The sequence below is a fragment of the Melanerpes formicivorus genome, unplaced genomic scaffold (assembly GCF_026170545.1).
Source record: "Melanerpes formicivorus ecotype bairdi unplaced genomic scaffold, bMelFor1.0.p_v2 SCAF_1, whole genome shotgun sequence".
Classification (NCBI taxonomy): domain Eukaryota; kingdom Metazoa; phylum Chordata; class Aves; order Piciformes; family Picidae; genus Melanerpes; species Melanerpes formicivorus.
This window is the reverse complement of record NW_027142353.1, coordinates 58,059,223-58,084,297: the sequence shown is the minus strand read 5'-3', so window position 1 is coordinate 58,084,297 and position 25,075 is coordinate 58,059,223. Positions and strand designations below refer to the sequence as shown.

General features: G+C 43.0%; 1 protein-coding gene across 1 annotated transcript in view; it reads left to right on the top strand.

Moving 5' to 3' along the window:
* The window catches only part of DDX10 (DEAD-box helicase 10), a 211,764-nt gene that overhangs the window by 107,472 nt on the left and 79,217 nt on the right, over positions 1–25,075 (top strand). The window contains exons 14-15 of the mRNA XM_068144608.1: positions 16,828–16,941; positions 19,886–20,047. Coding sequence (XP_068000709.1) covers positions 16,828–16,941; positions 19,886–20,047 — 276 coding nt within the window. The remainder of the gene's footprint in view (positions 1–16,827; positions 16,942–19,885; positions 20,048–25,075) is intronic.

The window sequence follows — 25,075 nt, the reverse complement described above, 5'->3', positions numbered from 1 at the left end:
TTGCTTTTTAGAAATATTAAGCCCTAATGTTTCTGAAGACAGCAGTTTGGTTAAGTAATCAACTTCCAAATTCATTGATTGTTGAATCAGACATGTTTGGTCCTAAGGTTTATAAATTCCGTAGACGCATTGGTTCTACATCTGATGCCTGACGGAGATGAAATGTCCCTTTTCAGATTTCTGTCTTTTTAATCATAGAATAGAATCATAGAATCAATAAGGTTGGAAAAGACCTCAAAGATCATCAAGTCCAACCTGTCACCCAAGACCTCATGACTACTAGACCTTGGCACCAAGTGCCACGTCCAGTCCCCTCTTGAACACCTCCAGGGATGGTGACTCCACCACCTCCCTGGGCAGCACATTCCAACGGCTAACAACTCTCTCTGTGAAGAACTTTCTCCTCACCTCAAGCCTAAAATTCCTCTGGAGCAGCTTGAGACTCTTGTTCTGGTGCTGGTTGCCTGGGAGAAGAGACCAACCCCCCCATATTATCCATCAGACTTGCTTTTGACCTTCTTTCTGAGTAGTTTGGCCAGATGTCTTAAGAAGGCAGCCTCTGAGAATTCAGACTTCAAAGTGAGATACATAAAATTTGTGGACTATACATTGCCCCCTTTTAATGTCTACCTTTCATTTAGTTTTTATTGTGTTCAAAGTTAAAGCTCAGATACTTGTAACACTATCTCTACTTATGTTCTTAAAGTTGCTAATATAAAATTATCGTTTGTTGCTGAGGGATTCTTTATTGCATCCTTCAAAATAGCTTGACTTGTGACCCTCTCTCTACCTTCTCACAGTTACTATGTGTTTTTGAAGCTGGTGATAGGAGTTCTCTCTTTTCTCTATTCCTGCTCCCCATATTGAGGTTATTATTCTCCTGTTGTGATCTACACCAGAATTTCACTGTGGCCGGCAGGAACAGGGAGTTGGTCTAAAGGTCTAAATCTCTGTACTCAGCACTGGTGAGACCACACCTCAAGCACTGTGTTCAGTTCAGGGCCCCTCACTATAGGAAGGACATTGAGGTGCTGGAGTGTGTCCAGAGAAGAGCAAGGAGGCTTTTGAGGGGCCTGGAGCAGATGGCCTATGAGGATTGTCTGAAGGAGTTGGGGTTATTCAGTCTGGAGAAGATGAGGCTGAGGCAAGAACTCATTGCTCTCTACAACTACCTGAAGAGAGGCTGGAGCGGGGAGGGAGCCAGCCTCTTTTCCTTGATGGCAAGTGACAGGACCAGAGAAAATGGTTACAACCTGCAGCAGGGGAGGTTTAGTCTGGATATTAGGAAATACTTATTCACAGAGAGGATTCTCAAATATTGAAATGGTCTTCCCAGGGCAGAGGTGGAGTAGCCATCCATGTAGGTGTTTAAGCAGCATGTGGATCAGGTGATTAGGGAGATGGTTTAATATTAACCCTTTGAGTGTTGGACTGGATGATCTTGAGATCTCTTCCAATTGGGTGTTTTCTGTGATTTTGTAAGTCAGAGTGTTGTGTAAATGGTTTTTGTGGGAAACTTTAGCCTGAAACAACATTTATCAACAAAAGTTGAGTGGAAATACGGTTTAGTGTTGACCCTTCATTGCTGGGTTGAAGATTGGACTGGATGATCTTGAGGGTTTCTTTCAGCTAGATACATTCTGTGATTCTAGTCCTCTCCTCTGTATATACAAGTCTAAATCCTGCCTTAATGTTTTACCATGAGGACCTCTGTGCTGAATTTTTACATGTAATTGCCATGTTTTTAATGGAAAAGAACAATAAATTGAGGAGGCTTTTTGAAACCTACACATTTTCCTAACTGTGTGACATGATAATGATTTGTCCACCTTCGCTGCTGCTTCAGAAGCAACAGAGGAAATCTTGGTGTAGTGTACTTCAGCATACCAGCCTACTACACTTTGATCATTGTATCCTGGCAACTGAGAGTATTTTTAGGTAAATGTTTTGCTTTTTTTCATCAGTCTGTCATTTTCATCAGTCAAAAAATCACTAAACTGTGAAAACTTCCGACAAACCACCGCAGAAGTCTTGAGGAGTGAGAGGGACCGAAACAATAGTAACATGTATTTTTAAATGAAACTTCATCACCTTTGTGAGTACACCCCTTTATCTGTGGGGCATTCTAGACTGAGTTGTATGAAAAGTGTTGAAAGCATAAGCTCTGAGGGAGAGGTATTTGGGACCAGGGCACTGTGGCCATACAGTGCATCCTTCATTTGTAAATTTGATCTGAGACTTACAGTTTGTTTTTAAAGTCTTCTTAACTCTCACACAATTAAGCACTGGGAATTTAGCAGAGTTTAGACTTATCTGCATATAGGCTGCTGAAGCAATTGAAAACTTCTAATTGCTTCTGCTGGAGTCAGAGATATGTATGATTTCAAAAACATCTTTTAAAAAACAGACTGAAAATTCTTACCCCACCTGGAGTACTGCCTCCAGTTCTGGAGCCCCTATTACAAGAGGGATATGGACGTGCTGGAACGTGTCCAGAGAAGGGCTACGAGGATGATCAGAGGGCTGGAGCACCTCTCCTATGAGGACAGACTGAAGGAGTTGGGGCTGTGCAGTCTGGAGAAGAGAAGGCTCCGAGGTGACCTAATTGTGGCCTTCTAGTATCTGAAGGGGGCCTACAGAAAGGCTGGGGAAGGACTTCTCAGGATCTCAGGTAGTGATAGGACTAGGGGGAATGGAATGAAGCTGGAGGTGGGGAGATTCAGGCCGGATGTGAGGAAGAGGTTCTTCATCATGAGAGTGGTGAAGCCCTGGAATGGGTTGTCCAGGGAGGTGGTTGAGGCCCCAACCCTGGAGATGTTTAAGAGCAGGCTGGCTGAGGCTGTGGCCAGCCTGATCTAGTGTGGGGTGTCCCTGCCCATGGCAGGGGGGTTGGAACTAGATGATCCTTGTGGTCCCTTCCAACCCTGACTGATACTATGATACTACAGAATATAAACGTTCGTATAAATTTGACCACTTGCTAGAAGTTGGCTTCTGCAAAGAAAGGAGATGTGAAGGCTTTCAACTCAAAGGCAAAAGGTTTAAAAATGTATGGGAAGGCAGATTTAAACTGCAGACACTTTTGGAGCCCTAAGATAAGTAGTTGCTAATGCTCTGAGGTTAATGTTGATGGCTTTGCTTACAGTTATTAAACTCCTGGTATGCATCCTTTTTGGAAGTAGTTTTGCCATTTGGCCCAGGGCATTTCTTTAGAGGAACAAAAGCAACACCCTAATAGACTGATTCAGTCCTGTTGCCTGTGCTGGTTCAAATGGATGTTGGACTCTCCAGTATTTTTCTCATCATGATTTACTTGATTTGGAGAACACAATTGCTTTATGTGCTTTGTGTACTGAGTTGATAGCTGGCTGCTACTGAAAAGGCTGTGTGCCTCTCCTTTGCCAGCTCTGCTCCCTTCCTTGAGACTGTAGGAGTGCTTGTGTGACCCAGGGAGCGAAAAGTAGCAGAATACAATCTGCAGCCAATTTTAAATCCTTGAAGCAGTATTTCTCAGGCTTGGGAAAAGACCTATGGTAGTGAAGGGCAGCAATGAGAGTTTTTGAAGAAGCAACACACAGGAACTACAAGACCTCTTCTTGCAGCATTTTTAGTTTGCATTGAATTCATGGACTCAACCTTTTTTGAAGAAGAATAATAATAGGCATGATGTATTTTTCAATGAGTGCTATTGTTGTGGCTTCTCTGTCAGTCTTGAACTGTGAAGAATTAACAAGAAAGAATTTGCCTTTCCATATTATCCTCGATTGACATTTTGTTGGAAAAAAATGGCTGTATTCTTCTTGGCTCTCTTGTGAGAAAAGAGCCCTTCCACTCCTCTCATCCCCCACTTTTGTTTTTCTCCTGTGGCATGTTTTTCTCCTGCTTGCTGTGCTGCCACTGTCACCCCATCTGGGTCTCTCATGCTGCGCTGTTTGTTTGGTGCATGGGATTGTGGAGGAGGCCCTGATGTGGTTCTGAGATAGGCACTTGAGGTGCCACTTTACCAGTGCTGAGTACAGGGGTATACCCACTTGACTGGTCCTACTGGCCCCTGTCTTCCTGATACAAGCTAGGATATCATTTGCCCTCTTGGCCATCTGGGCTCATATTCAGCCAGCTGTCAACCAGCACCTCCAGGTCCCTGTCTGTTGGACAGTTTTTCAGCTACTCCTTTCCAAGCCCGCAGCACTGCTGGGCGTCGTTGTGGCCAAAGTCCAGAACCTGGCGTTTGGCCTTACTGAAACTCATACAGTGATCTTGGCCCATTGATCTAGTCTGTCTAGATTCCTCTGCAGTGCCTCCATACCCTCAAGTAGACCAACACTTACACCCAGCTTGCTGTTGTCTGCAAACTTGCTGAGGGTGCACCTGATGGCCTGTGGTGGTTTAAGGCTTTACCTGGAGTCCAAAAGCCCCCAAAGAACAGATTTTTATTTCCTCTCCCTTTTTCCCAGTAAGGTAAAAGTGAATTAAGCAGGAGAAAGGAAAGGTAAAATCATGAAAGAAAATGGTCTGGAATTGGTTTGGAAGCAAAGAAGGTAATTTTAAAGCAATATATATATTGCAGTAACAGGTAGGGTTACAGTGGTAAATAGTGTAAAGAATGTACAAAACCAGGCCCAGCTGGCACTGGATTCTCTTGATGCAAATGGGTTGCAGCATGGAGGTAGGACTGCCACAAGGTGAGTGCAGGAAACAGCAGCAGCAGATGACCTCCTTCAAGCAGGTGAGGCAAGGAAAAGAGCTAAGAGGTGTTTCTCCTTAAACAGGCTTGTTGGACACAAAGGAGGAGTGGAATATACCTCTGACCCAGGGGGAGCCCTCCTTCTGGGAGGGGGAAAAAACAAATCTCTCTCTCTCTGCCCACCTGTGTCAGATTTCTTTTGTCCACCTGGGGCCTGGGTTCTTTTCAGCCCCCATGAAGGATGGGTGTAACCTGGGACATGGCTTTATCCAAATCATTGATAAAGATGTTAAACAGGGCTGGCCCCAGTACTGAGCCCTGGGCAACAGCACTCATGAGCGAGCAGCTGCTGACTGGGTTTAACTCCATTCACCACAAGCATTTGAGCCCAGCCATGCAGCCAGGCTTTTACCAAATGTATGCCCATCCAGGCCATGAGCTGCCAGTTTCTCCAGGAGAATGCTGTGGGAAACAGTGTGGGAAACAGTGGGGAAAGGCTTTACTAAAGTCCAGACAGACAACAAGCACAGCTGCATAAGGAAGTTATCTTCAATGCACTAGGAACCTCTGGGACTGTTCTCTCTCTGCTGAGTTGTATTTCCAAGTACATTTGGGAAGTTGAAGTCCCCCACAGGAGCACAGGCAAGCAATTGTGAGACTTCCAGCTGCTTACTGAATGTTTCATCTGCCGCTCTGCCCTGATGGGTGGTCTGTAGCAGAATCCTAATATGATACTGGCCTCCTTGGACTTCCCTTGGATTCTGGGTCATTAGCCCTGCTAGAAGGATCTTGGGGCATCCCATCTGTTGCCAGCAGGCCTGGTGTTGTGTATACCAACTTGGGACTGAAAAACCCAAAGCCCTGATGGTTACACTGGGCTTACAGCCAGGAATTGATCTGCTGACTCCTTCTGTTAATTCACTCATCAATCCCTGCAGCTGGAAGGATGGAGAACATGAATTGTGCTCCTGATCCCTTAACCAGTTGCCCCAAGGTACTGAATTCTCCCTTAATTGTTTTTTGGACTTCTTGTGAGCACCTCCCCACTTGAGAAACCAAAAGTGGGTAACAATCTGAAGGGCTCATGAGGGTAGGAAGTTTTCTTGTCATGTCCTTTACCTGGTGTCCAGGGAAGTAGCAGACTTCCCTATGAATTGGGTCTGGTCTGCATACTGGGCCCTCTTCAGAAGGGAATCACTCATGCCAATGACCTGTCTGCTTTACTTTATGGAATCAGTTTTGATGAATGGTCTAGGGCCACTTAGCCTTGGTGGCACTTCTGGCCTGGGTGAACCATCTTGCTGATTATTAGTTGATACCTCCTGTAGGACCCCATACCCGCTTTGCAAGGGCATCTGGTAGGGTGGGGGTGTTACTGGTGAGACACATCTGCCATGTCAGGCAGGAGCTTGTCACCATTGTCCCCTGCCCTCTAAATCACTGTGTTCAGCTATACAGGTAGAGGCCAGGTAAGTGCTGTTAACTTGTGTAGGCTCTTCTGTTTTGAGAGAAATGTGTTTATAGGCCTCTAAAGGGGAAGGAGCACGTCATTTATGTCAATCTAATGATGAAATAAACATTATTAAACAGTAGTGATGGCTATCACTCTAATCTACTGCTGAGAAACTTAGACTGCTCAAGTGAACAAAAGTGAATTTTGAGTGTTCAAAAATATGCAGTCTGTGCTTTTTGTGGTCATAGCCTGTGAAGGCTATCATGGTGGTGGGGTAGTTAAATGGGAGCAGTTTGTGGTTTTAGCAGATGCACAACAAGTTAAAAAGAGTGCCAAGATAAACACACCTATTTGTCTTTGCAAAGCAACTTTTTTGTTATTTTCTGATGGCAGATCAGGAGAATGTAGCAAACAAAATGTTCTAAGAAGCTTCAGCCTTGGCTGCTGTTGTGTTCCTGGGGTCATGGGTGGTGACTTTTGAGGGAGAAAGGAATGTCACAGTGCTCACACATGGTAAAATGTATTCAACCTTGACAAAAGAAAACATGAAAATGTGGTCTTCTCACCTCCCCTTTTGACCTAACAGTATTTTTAAGCTATAATTTTAATGATGCTATGACATTTGTTTAAGCCTTGTCTGCCTTAATGATTGTGCAGAAACATTTTTTTACTAACTGTGTCTAGGAAGTAGTCACATTCAAAAAAAAAAAAAAAGGGAAAAAGAAAAGGGTCTTTGTTAACTAAAAAAGCTCCAAATTTTCAATTCATTGCCTTCTTGCTGTATCATTTAGTGATTACATTTCTCTGAGTATTTCAATTTAATTAAGTGCAGCCTGGGAGAGAAAGAGCAATTCTAATTCTTCTGGAGACTGAAAAATTACATGCTCCAGAATGTAGCACACCTGAAGGACTTAAGGATTCTTTTCATCTGAAGCAATGCAACCCTCCCCTCCTCTTCCTGCTTGTCTCCCTTCACCCCCATTTTGAGTGGGGGCCTTGTTTCATGTCAAATATTAGTGGGGGATTAGCTGCTGGATCTCAACATTATTGTTGCAGATCTGCAATAGAACAAAAGGTGCAAAACAGGTGTGCTCAGCTCTACATAAATGTGTTAGGGGGTCTGGGTTTGTTGGATTGGTTGATTGTTTTGGGTTTGTTTTGCTTGTTTTAGTTTTTCTTTGAAAGGGACAGACAGAAGATGGCTAAGCTTGAAGTATTCTGTAATTCAGTTCAGTATCCAAGACATGTTCATGCTCTTACTTGTTTGCTGGAAATAGCATCTTCAGCCTGGCTTTTTCTGGCTTGCAAAAAGGGAAGAGCTGGAACAAAAAAAAGAAAGGGCAGTCAACAAAACCATAGGTTTTGTTTGTTGCTTGACACTGTATGAAGAATACTTGTTTATTTACTAAGATGGAATCCTCATTTTAGGATAACTGTAACAGTTCATCTGCTTCCCTTGACTGTGGGAGTACTGGATTTTGCCAGAGGAAGATTGTGGTGTCTGCTGCATCACCTTGCAATGGAAACATTTTATGTCTTGGTCTGGCACTGCAGTTACCAGTGGTATTAACCATTATTGTATACTTGTATATTTTCACTTTGAGGCAGCCTGTGACTTGTTATTATGATGTTTTAGCTTCTACATGTTTCTTTAAAATATATTTTTCTACCAACCTTAATAATCCCAAGAATAAATGAAAGCTGGGTTAATATCTTTGGTTTTGAATTACAGTCTTCTGAAATATCTTTATCTTCCTTTAGCCAGGCATACTTAATTACAACTTAATTTACTTGTTGTCTAGAAATATGTGAAGTAGTTCACTATTCTCTTTTACACTTTGCTTTTACATAAACTGCATGAGCAATCATGACCTTGTGTTGCCAAAGGCCTAATGCTTTAGAAAAGGAGGTTGTTGCTGCTTTTGCTTGCAAGTCATGGAGATTTTCAGGCTAATGCAGTAGCTGTACTGAAATGTTCTGTCATCCAGTGCATTAAATAGAGACATTTTTCATAGCAAGATGGAGAATCATAGAATCAATAAGGTTGGAAAAGACCTCAAAGATCATCAAGTCCAACCTGTAACCCAAGACCTCATGACTCTTAAACTATGGCTTCAAGTGCCATGTCCAATCCCTTTTTGAACACCTCCAGGGATGGTGACTCCACCGCCTCCCTAGGCAGCACATTCCAATGACCAGTCACACTTTCTGTGAGGAACTTTCTCCTCACCTCGAGCCTAAACTTCCCCTGGTGCAGTTTGAGACTGTGTCTTGTTCTGGTGAAGAGACCAACTTCCCCCTTCTGTCTACAACCTCCCTTCAGGTAGTTGTAGACCGCAATAAGGTCTCCTCTGAGCCTCCTCTTCTCCAGGCTAAGCAACCCCAGCTCCCTCAGCCTCTCCTCATAGGGCTTGTGCTCGAGACCTCTCACAAGCTTCATTGCCCTTCTCTGGATATGTTCCAGCAAGTCAACATCTTTCATAAATTGAGGGGCCCAGAACTGGGCACAGTACTCAAGGTGTGTCCTGACCAGTGCTGAGTGCAGGGGCAGAATGACTTCACTGCTCCTGCTGGCCACGCTATTCTTGATACAGGCCAGGATGCCTTTATTATGGTTTCTTGTATCACTTGCGGTTTCTTTGCTCTGAAGGGCACTTTAAATGGATATGGTAGTGTGGGCGACTGCTGGCCTTGTGGTCTTTGTGCCTAACATGATTAACAACAATGAATACTACTTGTTAGAAGCTTTTCTTACTCCCTCCGTGTCTTTTGCCCTGTTGCTGTGATTTTGAAAGCATTAGTCTCTATGCTATTCTGTATGCTGAGAGTACTGTTTTTCTTTTTAATACCAACCTAGATTTATTCTTATCTTCACAATCGTTACCACAAAAGCCATTTTCAGTTCTCTGTGTAGGTTGTTCTATTCTGGAGAATGGTCTCTCTCAACATCAACATGCTTTAAATAAGTTTAGAAAGTGAATAATGCGTAGATACAGCAAGTAATTTAGCTGTCCAAAATTTCCCTGTTCAAACTGCAATATTGTGTAGCAAATTACCAACCAATAATTTTGACTTTGTGTTCCCCCCCTCCCCAGTATTTTGCTTGCAAGTCTTGCATGGTGATCACAGTATCACCAAGGTTGGAAGAGACCTCAAAGATCATCGAGTCCAACCCGTCACCACAGACCTCATGACTAGACCATGACAGCAAGTGCCACGTCCAATCCCCTCTTGAACACCTCCAGGGACAGTGACTCCACCACCTCCCTGGGCAGCACATTCCAATGATGAATGACTCGCTCGGTGAAGAACTTTCTCCTCACCTCGAACCTAAACTTCCCCTGGCACAGCTTGAGACTCTGTCCCCTTGTTCTGGTGCTGGTTGCCTGGGAGAAGAGACCAACCCCTTCCTGGCTACAGCCACCTTTCAGGTAGTTGTAGAGGGCAATGAGCTCACCCCTGAGCCTCCTCTTCTGCAGGTTAAACAATCCCAGCTCCCTCAGCCTCTCCTCATAGGGCTTGTGCTCAAGGCCTCTCCCCAGCCTTGTTGCCCTTCTCTGGACAGGTTCAAGTGTCTCGATGTCCTTCTTAAACTGAGGGGCCCAGAACTGGACACAGTATTCAAGGTGTGGCCTAACCAATGCAGAGAATAGAGGCACAATGACTTCCCTGCTGGCCACACTATTCCTAATACAGGCCAGGATGCCATAGGCCTTCTTGGCCACCTGGGCACACTGCTGGCTCATGTTTAGGTGGCTGTCAACCAGCACCCCCAGGTCCCTCTCTGTTTGGGAGCTCTCCAGCCACTCTGACCCCAGCCTGTAGCTCTGCATGGGATTGCCGTAGCCAAAGTGCAGCACTCGGCACTTGGACTTGTTGAATGCCATCCCATTGGACTCTGCCCATCTGTCCAATTGGTCGAGGTCCCTCTGCAGAGCCCTTCCACCCTCTAACTGGCCAACATCTGCTCCCAACTTGGTGTTATCTGCAAATTTGCTGATGACTGTCTCAATCCCCTCATCCAGATCTTCAATGAAGATGTTAAAGAGGGTGGGGCCCAGCACTGATCCCTGGGGGACGCCACTGTTGACTGGCTGCCAGCTGGATGTGGCACCATTCACCACCACTCTCTGGGCTCAGCCCTCCAGCCAGTTCCTAACCCAGCACAGAGTGTTGTGGTCCAAGCCACGAGCTGATAGTTGAAAAAAAACCAAAATAACACAAACACCCACACACAGAAGAAGAAACACCCCAAAACCACCCAGAACTTCATCAGTCCATTCAGCCAGTTGAAGCCATCACTTGAAACGTTCAAGATCAGGTTGATTTTGGTGCTCTACTGAAGTACTTCAAAAAGTTCACAGAGAAGCAAACAGTGATATGGCACTGGAATGGATTGCCCAGCAGAATTTGTCTCACTTGATTTACATTAAGAAAACACACCCATGATGTGCTAACAAAAGAAGCTTGTTTTCCTAGCAAGGTCTGGGGCAGTTGTGTTGTGGAAGTGGAGGGATGCTTTGAAGAACTTAACTTTGTTCCACTGCATCTCAGAGGCTTTGGCTTATTCTAGTGTCCATGACAGAAGGAATTAGGAAGGGCTGAAGTAGCTGTCATTGCAGAGGAGTGGGCTGGAAATAGAGATCACCTAGCTATCACAGACCACACAGGAAAGCAGCATCCATACATCTCCTTGTGGTCATGCTTCTCTGGTCCCTTGTACTCAGTGGAAACAGATGGCTTGTTGAGCCAAGGAAGCTTTCCGATGTTGGCAGTATTTTAGCTGCTTGAAGTAATACAAACTGAACTTTGAAGTCTGGGTAATTTGCTTCTTTTGATGTTTTCCTTCTTATGTTTTATAATTATGTGTGAGGTGTGAAGTTTGCATCTCACTGCTGCTTCTGTGGTTAGATATTTGTCAGAAGGAGTGAAAATTTCTCTCTTTATCTCCACTGTAGGTAATCAAAGCCTTGTAATCTGAGTTTGGGAAATTCTGGGGGTTGAGGCTAAATGCTTGGTAGTTAGGCTGTTTCACACTAGTGCTTGGGGGAAACTCAATCTTCTGAAAGTTTCATTGTGCCACCAAATAAAAACTCTGTCTGTACGTTCTTGACAGCACAAAGAGGAAGAAAGCCCTTCTTTTTTCCATCTGGCATGCCAGTCAGCATGAGGAGCTGCTATGCCCTGTTGGCTCACCTTAAAATGCCCAGGCTTATGGCTTGCTCTGGCATTAGAGACAAGGTCTGGTTGTCAGCAGAAACCCTCCATTCACTCATGTCTGCTGATGTGACAGTGCTTCTGCCCTTAAAGCCTGTGACCCCAGATTTCAGCTGTTTACTGAGCAGTTAAAGAGAAATCGTTGCTCCTGCCACAGTTGAGGTTGAGGTTAATGGATGGAGGAACATTTTTGACAGCCTCCAGCAGCTGGTGGTATCTGTTAGTATGGTGAGGTCAGTGTGAAGAAAAGAGATGAAACCATGGAGAACATGTGTAAAATTCCAACCTCCTGCTCATGAATTGTCAAGTGTCTTCTAGTAGTAGAAAAGGAGAAAATTTGAAATGATTAAGCAGAATGGCTTGAAAAAGCAGAGAAATAGAGATTAACACAGCAGATGAGGAAAGTCTGAGGTCTGCTGTGCATTGGTGTTACATAGTGGTTGGACATGATGATCTTAAAGGTCTTTTTCAACTGGAATGATTCTGTGATTCTGTGATCATTGTAGAATGGTAGAGGTTGGAAGGAACCTTTGGAATTGATTCCAGCCTCCCTGCCAAAGCAGGATCACCTTGGGAAGGAACCTGATGTGTCTTCAACATCTCTAGAGAAGTAGACTCCACAAGCTTTCTGAGCAGCTTGTTCCAGTGTTCTGTTGTCCTTATAGTGAAGAAGTTTTTCCTCATGTTGAGGTGGAACTTCCTGTGTTTGTTGTCTGTTGCTCCTTGCCCTATCACACAGCACCACTGAGATGAGACTGGCCCTTTCTTGACACCCACCCTTCAGATATTTGTAAACATGATTCTTTGCAATGGATGAATCAGACTCCTGCTTGATGGTAAATTGATACTTCAATGCAGCTGTTCAAGTGTCAGGTCAAAGCAAAGACAGATGGTGGCATTAGAAATTTGGATGAGGGTGTTAGCTATTTGGGTGAGGGACCCAGAATGAAAGTCCCAGCATGGGTGGGGGAGTAGACCATGAGCTGGGATGAATGTTCACAACCCATCCTGCAACAAGACTGCAGCCAGTTAGAGGAACTTTTAGCTCAGATATGTTCAAGAGAGAGAAACAGCCACTGGGGCAAGGAGATACAGGGAGAGGCTTTTGAGACATGAGGAGCTGATGGTCTGAAAAACATTACTGGAGGCATGTGAAGGGAGACATTTGGGTGACTGGAGATAGAGTCTTTAGGACTATATAGAGACTCCTGAAAAATGTGAGAGGCTCCCAGGAGAGGAACAAAGCAGCATTTATGGGACCTCATGGTAGCCCCAGGGCTGTATATGCCCCGTGGCTGACCTGCCTGACTCTTCTGGAACACTTGGGACAGGGAGTCCGTGTCGTAAACCACCACACTAACCCATCTAACTTCTCTCTTGAGTGGCCCTGCTTCCATTGCTGAACAGTGAAGTCATGTAGGCAGTAAAATTATGTCTACATCTGTGGTCGTAATATTTTGTTATCTGAGCCCATATGGTCTTAGTCTGTGACAGTCACTCAGGACACACTGGCTGAGGTTCAGTGGAGCCTTGATGCAATGAAAGCATCCTAATAAAAATCACAGTTGAATTATCTGTGGGATACATAGAGTTTTATAGTGATGTTCTTCCCTGGCTTTGTAAAAGTCCTAATCTCATAGTGCTGCATGATTCACAGGCTGATCTTACACTATGCTTTTTAGGTGTATAATGAAGGAATTCAGCTTCCCATTTGTATCCTCTCTGTTTGAAACTGTTGTCCTTTCCCATTTTCTTTCTATGCTACTTTGCATCATCAAAATACTTCTCAAAGTCACACAGAGGAGGGAGAGGGAATAGGGTACAGCTGGAAATACTGCCTGGGAATGCATGGAAAACCAGCCTGTTGGATATTTGTGTTCCATAGCCAGGAGACCCTATTTTTGAAACCAAAACATCTAACCAGTTTGAAATATTCAGTCACCTTTTTGTTTACCATCAGCATATTAGACTGCTAACAATGTGAAACTGCCAGTGCAGAAGTGAAAGACCATAAAAATTAAGATAAGATAAAACCCCAATGAAACAAAAGCAGCAGGTGAAAGAAAATACTGTGGTAGTGAGGAGTATCATCCTACCACCCTGAAGTACTAAATTCTTCCTCTGGATAATTCCTGTTGTTTTACTAGGTAGTCCATATTTCAGGGTGTGGTGGTGAGAGAAAGTTCAGTTCTCCCCCCCCACAAAGAAACCACGGCTAACTCAGTCGGAGAAGCGGAAATGAATATAAGCTATATTTACAAGCAGGATGAGATGCAGATGATGCCCCGTCCTCTTTAACATCTTCATTGATGGTCTGGATGAGGGGATTGAGTCAGTCATCAGCAAGTTTGCAGATGACACCAAGTTAGGAGCAGATGTTGGTCAGTTAGAGGGTGGAAGGGCTCTGCAGAGGGACCTCGACCGAGTGGACAGATGGGCAGAATCCTTTGGGAGGTCATTTAACAAGTCCAAGTGCCGGGTGCTGCACTTTGGCTACGGCAATCCCATGCAGAGCTACAGGCTGGGGTCAGAGTGGCTGGAGAGCTGCCAAACAGAGAGGGACCTGGGGGTGCTGGTTGACAACTGCCTAAACATGAGCGAGCAGTGTACCCAGGTGGCCAAGAAGGCCAATGGCATCCTGGCCTGCATTAGGAATGGTGTGGCCAGCAGGAGCAGGGAAGTCATTGTGCCCCTGTACTCTACATTGGTTAGGCCATGCCTTGAGTCCTGTGTCCAGTTCTGAGCCCCTCAGTTTAGGAAGGACATTGAGACACTTGAACGTGTCCAGAGAAGGGCAACAAGGCTGGGGAGAGGCCTTGAGCACAAGCCCTGTGAGGAGAGGCTGAGGGAGCTGGGATTGTTTAGCCTGGAGAAGAGGAGACTCAGGGGTGACCTCATTGCCCTCTGCAACTACCTGAAAGGTGGTTGTAGCCCGGAAGGGGTTGGTCTCTTCTCCCAGACAACCAGCACCAGAACAAGAGGACACAGTCTCAAGCTGTGCCAGGGGAAGTTTAGGTTCGAGGTGAGGAGAAAGTTCTTCACCGAGCGAGTCGTTCATCATTGGAATGTGCTGCCCAGGGAGGTGGTGGAGTCACTGTCCCTGGAGGTGTTCAAGAGGGGATTGGACGTGGCACTTGGTGCCATGGTTTAGTCATGGGTCTGTGGTGACAGGTTGGACTCGATGATCCTCGAGGTCTCTTCCAACCTTGGTGATACCGTGATACTGTGAATATACACAATATACAGTATTTACAATATATGGAGAAATATACAGCAAAGAATGCAATACAGAATAACCTTTCCCTCCTCCAGCCAGGAGGGTCCCCCGCCCTGTACCCCCTTCTCCCCCTACTTCCCTTTTTTCCCAAAAAGGATTAGAGAGAGAGAGAAAGGTAATTATTAAGGAGGAAATTCTGTTAGCTCAAAGTGTATGCCAGAATTAGTTTCTTATCTGTTAGTTCAGTTAATTTAAGGTCAACTCCATCCAGCACAGCTGTTGCTCAGAGGGAGACTGAAACAGACAGACTGAAAAAGACAGACTGAACTGACTGAGAATCAACCTGAACTAAAATTTAAAGTTGCCTTCTACCAATCTACCAATGAAATTCCTTTAGAATATCTTTGTTTTTCATTCTTCCACCAAAACATTCAGCCAGAGTGTTCTAGTAACTGTCCCTTTCTTAAAGGCACAGCCTGAAGCGGTCACACAGGGCAAGAGTTTTATACAGAATTTTGCCCAATTTCTGTTTGTAGGATAAGCAGGAGGAGTGAAGGTAAAGTGCAGCCTTCTGAGCTGTTGAAGGTGTGCTTAAGTAGTAGTTGCTGCACAATGATAGTGGTGTGACAATACAGAGAATGTAAGTGCTGCTACAGTCGCATTTTTCTATAATAGATATGGTCATTACTTGATAACACAGTGCAGTAGCTGTCACAAACTATTTCTCCTGTTAGGAAGACTGTAATTTTTCTCTTTGATAGTTCATTTTTCAGGGCATTAGTGTGCTAACCATAATGACAGTGACTTTCTGAGTTAATTTTTTTTTTTGCTTCCTTTTTATAGTGGATTTGATATAGAGCTTGGAACATGATTAAAATGACTGAAATAGAAACGAGAGAGAAAGAAATTCAGCTCTCCCCTTTTCTCTCCAGTTGCTGTGACCACTTTCTGTTATTTATTGGAAGCTTAAACAGTGTAGTGACTGTTTTTCAGGCACTGTTTTCCTGAGTAGTAGAGCTTTACAGTCTTTACAGCATGATGCATGAGTTGTGGGTCGTCTTCTGTTGAGTCTCCATGTATTCCTCTTGGGGTACCTTTTGCTATAAAATACTTTCTGCAATGGCAATTATTGCTTAAAATGTCCTCTGTGTATTGTGTCTGGACACATAGGGCCTTCATTCCTGGAAGGAGAGCTCTCAGAAGTGCTCGTGGTTGGGAATCTTCACATTCTTTGCTTCTATGATGTTGCCACCAGATGGGTGGCTCTGTGAAACCCATGCAGGCCATCTGTGAATGTGACATTTTGCTTTCCCCTGTGTTTTATGGCAGTAATTAAAACAGTCCTCCCAGAGTTGCATGCTATCTCCAAAATGTGAAAATACTCTAGATAGTTCCTCAATCTCTGTCAAAAATAGAAGTGACATCTTCACCTCTTCTTTCTAACAGCTGGAGTGCAACCAGAAAAAGAAATATGATTTCAATAGCAGTGTGTTTTATACAGGGATACCACTTTTCTGATAACACTTGGGTTTTTTCTGATCAGTGCTGGTTTCTCAGAAGTAGCCAGGAAAGTGCAACCTCAACCTGTTGGAAACAGTGGTAATGTCTGGATTTCACCATCTCTGCTGACTAGTTTCCCTGGTGCCTTCATGACTTTGTTTCACTGCAACTTTTCTTCTCTTAACTTTTATGCTCTTAGCTTTTGTGATTCTAAATGTTATTTAATAGTAAATTTTCTAAACATCTCCTGGCACTGATGTTCTGCATTATGATGGGGCTGCAAGGGACAGGAGTTATGAAATAGGAAAGCTCTTGCAGGGCTCCCCACCGTTTACTCATGCAACTCAAACTAGTGCATTGCCTGAGGACAATGTGATGACAAAGTGAGATGAAAGTGGTATCTGATCAGCCGTAGCTAATAGCTTCAGTCAGTTACTCTGGATTTCTTGTCAGATGAGGCTTGCTAACACTGTAGGATGGCAAATCTAGTGTCCTTGTCCCAAAAAAGTGAGTGAGATTTGAATCAACCAGGTGTCCCACTGCTGCCAAGATTGAAGTTATGCTGAATTGTTATCAGAACAGAAGTTCTGCATGATACAAGCTGCTTAAAACTCTTCAGTGCAAAATGTCCTTTTATTGGAAATTACTCTTGCTTATATGTTACAGGAATTACATTAACTGTTTTTAAGAAACTTGGAAGCATATACTCTGACTAAGGAAAAAAATTGATAAGAAATTTCCCTTTATTTTGTACAGAATGCATCAAAATCAAAGACGAAGAAAAAACCCACTAAAACCCAAGAAGCCAAAAAAATCTTGAAGAAGAAGTTTAAAGTCAACACAAAAATAGTCTTTACTGAAGATGGAGAGGTAAGATCCATTGAAAAATAACATTATTTTTATGAGAACTAAATTTGTGATTTCTGTAAAAACAAAAATTCTCTTTACCTCTGTAAGAAGGTAGAGGTTACAGAAGTGCATGGTATGTTTCAACTGCTTTTGCAGGTTTCCATTTAGAGTTCAGTTCCACTGGGTAAAAGAGAAATGCTGAGCACTGGCCTCTTTTTCACCTTTGTATGTGTAAGATACTTCCATGGGAGCTGTTGGTAGATGTGCAGAACTCTACCTCTTTTCTACCTATTACCTTCAATTTCAGGTGAAACCGAGAGCCTGTTTTCTCCTGTACTGAAATGTAAAGCAGTTTTCCTGTAGATACTTTCCAAAGCTCCCTCAAGTCCCGAGTTCATATACTGAACTAAAAAAGTCTCTGGTTTTCTTTCCAGCATTTGCCATGTCTAGATTAAAAGCTTTGTTAGGAAAGCCAAGGAAGTACCAACTTTTCACCTGCTGGTGCTGATGTAGCAGTACAGTAAAGTTTACCAGTAACATAATTGAATTTTTTAATAGCCCCTGAAAAAGGTACTGATTTTATGTAGAGAAAGGAGCTGTCGTGCATGCTAGTCACTCTAGGGTTTCACTGTAGCAGTAACTTCACCAGCAAATCTCTAGGCTCCATAAATTTTTAGAATAGAATAGAATTTACCAGGTTGGAAAAGACCTTTGAGATCAAGTCCAACCTATCACCCACCACTATAGAATCAACTAAACTGTAGCACCAAGCACCCCATCCAGTCTCCTCCTAAACACCTCCAGGGATGGTGACTCCACCACCTCCCTGGGTTGCCCATTCCAATGGTCAATCACTCTTTCTATGAAGAACTTCTTCCTAACATCAAGCTTAAACCTCCCCTTGCACAGCTTGAGTCTGTGTCCTCTTGTTCTGGTGCTGGTTGCCTGGGAGAAGAGACCAGCCCCCACCTGGCTACAACCTCCCTTCAGGTAGTGGTAGACAGCAAGAAGATCTCCCCTGAACCTCCTCTTCTCCAGGCTAAGCAACCCCAGCTTGCTCAGCCTCTCCTCATAGGGCTTGTGCTCTAAACCCCTCTCTGGCTTCATTCCCCTTCTCTGGACACATTCTAGCAACTCAACATCTTTCCTAAACTGAGGGGCCCAGAGCTGGACACTTGATTCCACAGCTTCAGATACTGTGCATGTTGTTTTGCCATTTCAACCATTAAGAAAAAAGTAGTTTGTTTTTTTTTTTAACTCTGGATTAATTTCAGTGAGGCATAAACTGAAAGAGAGTTCACCTTTACAAATGTATAATTTGCTTTTGTGACCAAATAAAGCATTTTATATTGCAGATGAAGGGAGTAGTGCCGTGTAATTACTGACATTAGACAAAATTGAAAAGGTTTTAGAGGTTGCCCAATTGACTGGAAATTATGTCTTCAGATATTTTTAGATACTCAAAAGCTGTTGTCTCATCTTCAAATACATATGCAAATGCTTTGTCTATTCAAAAGGATTGAGGATGAAGCAAAAGAATAGCACAAAGATTATAGTTAGAAAGGTAGCGCAATAAAGGAGTTCACTTATTCTGAGCTCTGCACAACGGTGCTTTAAAGTTTTATCATTCTGATTCACATACTTCTCTTTGGTAAAATAAAGCTCTAAAAAGAAATTTATCTCTTTAGAGAATAGAATAGAATAGAGTAGAATAGAATAGAATAGACCAGACCAGACCAGACCAGACCAGACCAGGTTGGAAGAGACTTTCAAGATCATCGTGTCCAACCCATCAACCAATCCAACCCACCTAAACAACTAAACCATGACACAAATAATAAGTGCACAAATTCCCTTTTACAAAAAGGAACTGGAAACAGCAGGCTGGGTTTATCAGTACCCAGGTGAATAATACCCTGTGTGCCTTAAGGAGTCCAGACCAGGTTGGAAGAGACCTTCAAGGCCATCGTGTCCAACCTATCATCCAACCCACCTAATCAACTAAACCATGCAACCAAGCACCCTATCAAGTCTCCTCCTGAACACCTCTATTGATGATGACTCCACCACCTCCCCAGGCAGCCCATTCCAATTTTCTGCCATACAGTTTCTTTTTGAGAGTTAAGCAAGAATGATTTTGCAGAGACTACCTCCAGGTGATGTCTGCTCATACCATGAGTGTAAAGTATTAGATCATAAAATGAATTGGGAATATTTTTTGTGTGTGTGTGGTCTTTGGCTTCATTTTAGAGTTTCAGATGCTTCAGGGAATATGGATGTGTTCAGCACGTCACCCACTAAGTCAAACTTGAAGCATCAGATGTTTCTGAAGTGGTTTTCATGCCACAGCCCGTAAACCCCTCCACGTCCGTTCTCCTTACGTCTCCAAAAGATGAGTTTACATTCACAATTTTTCAGGCACTGTGTTGAAGGCTAATCTCATTTTTCTCTCGGTTAATAGGTTGGAATATTTCAGTATTTCAGTATCACTAAGGTTGGAGGAGACCTCAAAGATCATCGAGTCCAGCCTGTCACCACAGACCTCATGACTAGAGTAGGGAGGACACTACTGCCCACTGCAGGACTGATTGTTTACAATAAAACATAGTCTAAATTTAGATTTACTGGAGTTTTGTTCACTTGCATATATTTTGGAGAGTCATTCATTGAAAGCAAACACCATTTTTCTCCCAAAGTGACTAGCAGGATTATAAATCATTTGTCCCATCCGGCAAAGATTAAAACAAGGGAAGAAGTTCATGTGACTCCATTAAACAGTCATATGGTGTCATATGGAGACCTAATGTGATGTTAAATAAGGTATCAGAGTTTGTATTGTGCAATAGTTTGTTTCCTTTGGAAATTTAGTCTAGAAAAATACTGTATTGGAATATTTAGGGCATCAAAACGTTGGCGTGGGAAAAATTATTCTAACCATTCTTTTTCTCCCTGGCATGTAATTCAGTTAGTGCAGCAGTGGCCACCTGTGCAGAAATCCAGTTTGGTGAAGGCAGATGAAGAAGATGATGGCGCTGGTATCAATTTAGATAAAGCAAGAGAGATACTGCAGGAAGAGGACAAATTTGACAAAGAAGAATACAGAAAGAAAGTAAAGGAAAAACATAGGGTAAGTTCATTTCTCTCTATAGATACTCTGATATGGATTGCTCAGGGAGGAACAATACTTCAATATATTGTGAAATAAGGTAATGAAATTCATCTGCCTTTTCAGAACTACATTGCATACAGGAAGACTTCTGCTGTTAAGTAGCTGGATAAACCAAAGCCTGATGCTTTGTTGTACCAGTTGTTGGTGGATCTTTATTTACAACTTTAAAATCTGCTAGGAGTTTAGTATAATTTTTTAAAGCGGAGTTCAGTGAAAGGGTTTGTTTCACAAAAAGTGGTGTTTGGCATACGTTCTCTAACAAATGCTGAAGATGTTTAGGGGGAAGGGGAAGTAGATGATGTGTTCAGGTTATTACTTGCTCAACATTCAGTGTTGCATTTGAGGTAGGCAAAAGTGTGAGCTGTAATAGGAGCAGTTAGGAAAATCAATCGAGTCCTGCTCTTTGGCCTCATCCAAGCAGAGACAAGCACTGTCTCCTTTTTCATGTTAAGATGGTTTGTGAGCAGAAGATTCACTTTTCAGTGACCCATGAAAAAGATATACTGTTACTATGTGGGGCAGATACTACCTAATCTTTTCCTTTCCTTTCTGCAATAATGCTAGTTATTTCATTCCTGCTTTGTTTTAATTTCCTTCCTGCAAGCAGACTGCTGTAGATCTTTGTCCATTTGTCATATTTTTAACTGCAGATGTGACAAGTCTCTGATACTTGATTTTTTTTGCCTTGGTTACTGAACTCTCCTACAATCCTCTCCTTCTTAGGTTTTTGGGAAAGCTGTAGTTAAATGTCTCCTCTCTGCTTTTGCTTCAGATTTTCTCCAAGTCTTTGCTTAACATTTTCATCAATTTAACTATTTGTTGCTTCACATTCAGTAGTTTTCAGTTGTATCTTCATTCTTTTTCCCTCATCTTAAATCTTTTTCTTCCTACTGCAGCTGATGCTTATTGTTTCCTGTTTTGTATGTTTTGCAGTTCTTATTTTTTCTCTAAATTTTTGAATCATTCTGGATTTATTGAATTCATTATGTGAGTAGATTAGAAGACTACTAGGCACAAATGTGTTTCCATTCTGTCTAAACCAAACGTAGAAGTCTGCTACATGGATAGGTAGATCAGTAATGAAAAAGTCATCTGGAGTGGAATGTGTGGTAGTACTTGAGGTCTCTACATTGGCTTGAAAATGGCTACTTAGAATAACAAAATAATTTATGGAAGGCTATGAGAGCATATGTTGTTTCATCCAGATTTTTGTGTTTTGCACATGGGCTCAGAATTTTGTTTGGATTGTGAGTGACTGTAGAAAAAACAGTGCTTTTATAAAGGTTATAAGTTTATGGATCATCTTTTATGGATCCCTGTCTTACAGTTTCTTCAGTATAGTTATAGTATCATAGTATCAGTCAGGGTTGAAAGGAACCACGAGGATCATCTAGTTCCAACCCCCCTGCCATGAGCAGGGACACCCCACACTAGATCAGGCTGGCCAGAGCCTCAGCCAGCCTGGTCTTAAACACCTCCAGGGACAGGGCCTCAACCACCTCCCTGGACAACCCATTCCAGGGCTTCACCACTCCTGTGGTGAAGAACTTCCTCCTCACATCCGGCCTGAATCTCCCCACCTCCAGCTTCATTCCATTCCCCCTAGTCCTCACAGTATCACCAAGGTTGGAAGAGACCTCGAGGATCATCGAGTCCAACCTGTAACCACAATCCTCACAGTCCTATCACTGCCTGCTATCCTGAGAAGTCCCTCCCCAGCCTTCAAGATATTCTTCAAGATAAATATCTTTGGGCATAAAAAAGGAACCTTTTAAAATCAAAACTTTCAGAAAATAGCGTGGTGGCTTGGTTTTGTTTTTTTAAGGTTAGTATAACCTGTAACCTTAATATAAACTTTCCTTGCAAAACTGTTTCTGGTGAAGAGCAAAACTGTTCAGAAAGTGTCCATAGGCCACAACTTTTAAATCCATGTGTGAATGCCATTTAAATGAGCACAGTTTTCAGTGTGATCAGAAAAATGTTTTTGTGCATTCATGAGACGTTTGGATTAGATGAGATGTGTCTTGCAGTGCCTCTAAGGCTTGTGGAAACTTGCAAGGCATCTATGCGATAATTAGGTTTCCTTCATGAGTCTCACATTTTGTTATCCTCTCCTTCTGCAAGTGGAGAAAAATTGAAAATCAGACGGATTAACATAAATAAAGATCTGAGGTATAATTGTGATGTAATTAATGCTTATTGAAGTGTTGGAAGCAAAATAAATTTTACCAGTTGAGCACAGGGACAGGGCAGCAGTGCTGATGTAGATGATGTGAGAAGCATTCTGCATTAATGGATATTTAATGGCAGCCCAGCAAGAGCGATATATTTGAGCTCCTTTGAAATGTGTAAAATGTTATTAAAAACAATAAAGGGAAAAGTGAATAAAGCATTCAGAGCATGTTTTTACACTCCATTTTTCAAGTTTTCAACTGAAAATGTGCTGTTGTTAGGAGCACAACAGTGGCAGAAAGGGATCCATCTTGCTTCTTAATAATCTCTCTTTCTGTATAATAACCCAAGCTCAGAAAAATACCCATCGGTGATGAAGGAGAAATGAACAGAAGCCTTATTTCTTGCCTCTTCCCAGTAAGATATGCTGTGAACTTAGGATGTTCAAAGTGAAAAGATGGCTATACTCCCCCCCACTTCCCCCCCCCCCCCCCCCCCCCTTTTTTTTTTTAATGTTATTTTATTGTATTTGGGTGGTTACAGTAACAAACAAGCTGAGGCTGTTTTCAGGGGCCTGCTACTGCAAGATGCAGTAGTTCCATACCTCCCTGGAAGACATTAAACAACAGTGATTGTAGAGGTATGACAGCAGTTAGGTTTTATGTCACAGGGGGCATCTTTTCGAGGATGCTGCACTGTAAGCATTGTACCAGCTAGACTTCAGGTCACAGGGGGTAATCTTTCAGAAGATGCTGCAGTGTAAGCATTGTACCATAAAGTCTGTGTTTTAAATGTATGATATCTCCTATATTTGGTTTATAGTTTTATAAAATAATGCTGTAAGTGGTGTTTGTGTTTAAGAGCAGGCTGGATGAGGCTCTGGCCAGCCTGATCTTGTGTGGGGTGTCCCTGCTCATGGCAGGGGGGTTGGAACTAGATGATCCTTGTGGTCCCTCCCAACCCTGACTGACTGATACTAAGTTACTGTAACATAGGGTAGTAGATCAGTGAATAGTGTGTATAACCATTCAAGAAACAGAAAAGATGTCCTAGAGATTTTCTTTATTTTATCAAGCTTTCATTAATAATTAAACCAACTAATTGTATGCAGTTAATAAAAAGAAAAGCAGATGCTATACAGCTGTTCTGGTTTGGGCTGGTGTAGTGCTGTATTTTGGATTTAGATTGACAACAGTGTTGCTAACATGCTGACATTCTAGTTGCTGCTGAGCAGTGCTTACACTAAGCCAAGCAATTTTCAGCTTCTCCTGCTGCCCAACCAGCAGAGGCTGGGGAGTGCACAAGAAGCTTGGAGCACATATAACCAGGACAGCTGACCAAAATGAGCTGAAGAAATACTCCATGCCATGGGATGTCATGCTAAACAATAAAACTGGGGGGAGTAGGCCTGGGGGTGGCAGCCCACTGCTAGGGGACCGACTGGGCATTGATTGGTGGTGAACAATTGCTTTGTGGTCTTTTATCACTATAATTATTTCCCCTTCCTTTTACGTCTTATTAAGCTGTTCTTATCTCAGCCCACGGTGTTCTCCTTCTTTTCTTTCCTGATTCTCTCCCCCATCACACTGAGGAGGAGTGAATGAGCAGCTGTTGGGTGTTTAGCTACCTGATGAGTGTTTAGTTGCCTGCTGGGTTAAACCACAGCAATGGCACAAACCCTTTGGTATGCTGGAAGACAAATGCACGCGTGGAAAATAGTATTTGTAGTTTGAAATCAATCAATACATTAATTCTGAAGAGAGTTTGTGTCATATTTCAAAGGAAATGATCTGAAGGGGAAAAAAATCCTGATGAAGTATTATGCTCTTTATTAAGTGAAGCACTTGAATAGTTCTTCACTTTGAGGTGAAATTTGTCAGATTTCAGTGTAATTGTGCAGTTGGTTTAATGCAGTGCTGGGTGAGGATGATAAAATTCTCTCATGTAAAGAGTGTTCCAGCATAGGAACAAAATAAAAAGGGAAGAGGTTGCTGCTGAGAGGAGTGTTCAGAGGAATGGCAAAGAAGGAAATATTAGAGGTGGAGAGATCTGTAAAATAAATCAAGAGAGTATTACTTTGTTAGGAAGCCCGAGCCCTTTCAAGCTGTTGTGTGCATGCAATGCTGCTGTTATGTTCCAAGTGCAGCACTATTAAGATAAGGGGAATGGACACTGACAGGGGATTGACAGGCATCCCTTTTCAGTCTTAGCAGCACCATCTGTCCAGCCTTGCTGGCAGAGGCAAGGGTTTGCTTACTGTTTACTTTTCTTGCACTTCAACAGCTGGATGGGCTATGCTTAAAGCTTCAGATGCCCTTGAATGTATTCTAAGAATTTTCCAGCAGTCAGAGTTCTTGGCCTCATCTTCTTGATGTGAAGAATAAGAAAATGAAATAACTGTGTGCAGGTTCTGGTGTCCATCCAGATCAGAAAATGGAGCTGTGGGTGGAGGCTGAACAGCATGCTTAACTTCAGTTAGGGCAGAGCTGCAGCATTAGTGCTGTAAAGGGAGCTTCCATGCCAGGCTGCTTATCCTACTGAAGGGTTTAATAGCACAACTGCCCCAAATCCTGACCTCTACCTGGCTCTTTGAGACAACCTAGCAGCTTTTGATGGGAGCTGTACCCTTTGCTTGCTGAGGACGTGAGTACTGGTGGGTACCTGTATCTACATGGTCAGGCACAGACAGCAGTGGGATTTTTCTGCCTTCTGTCAGATCTGGTGTATAAGACTTAATTTTTTCCCTTAAGAGTGGCTGCATTAAGACATCTCAAGAGTCCATAACTTGTCTAGATTATGAATTCTCATTCTTAA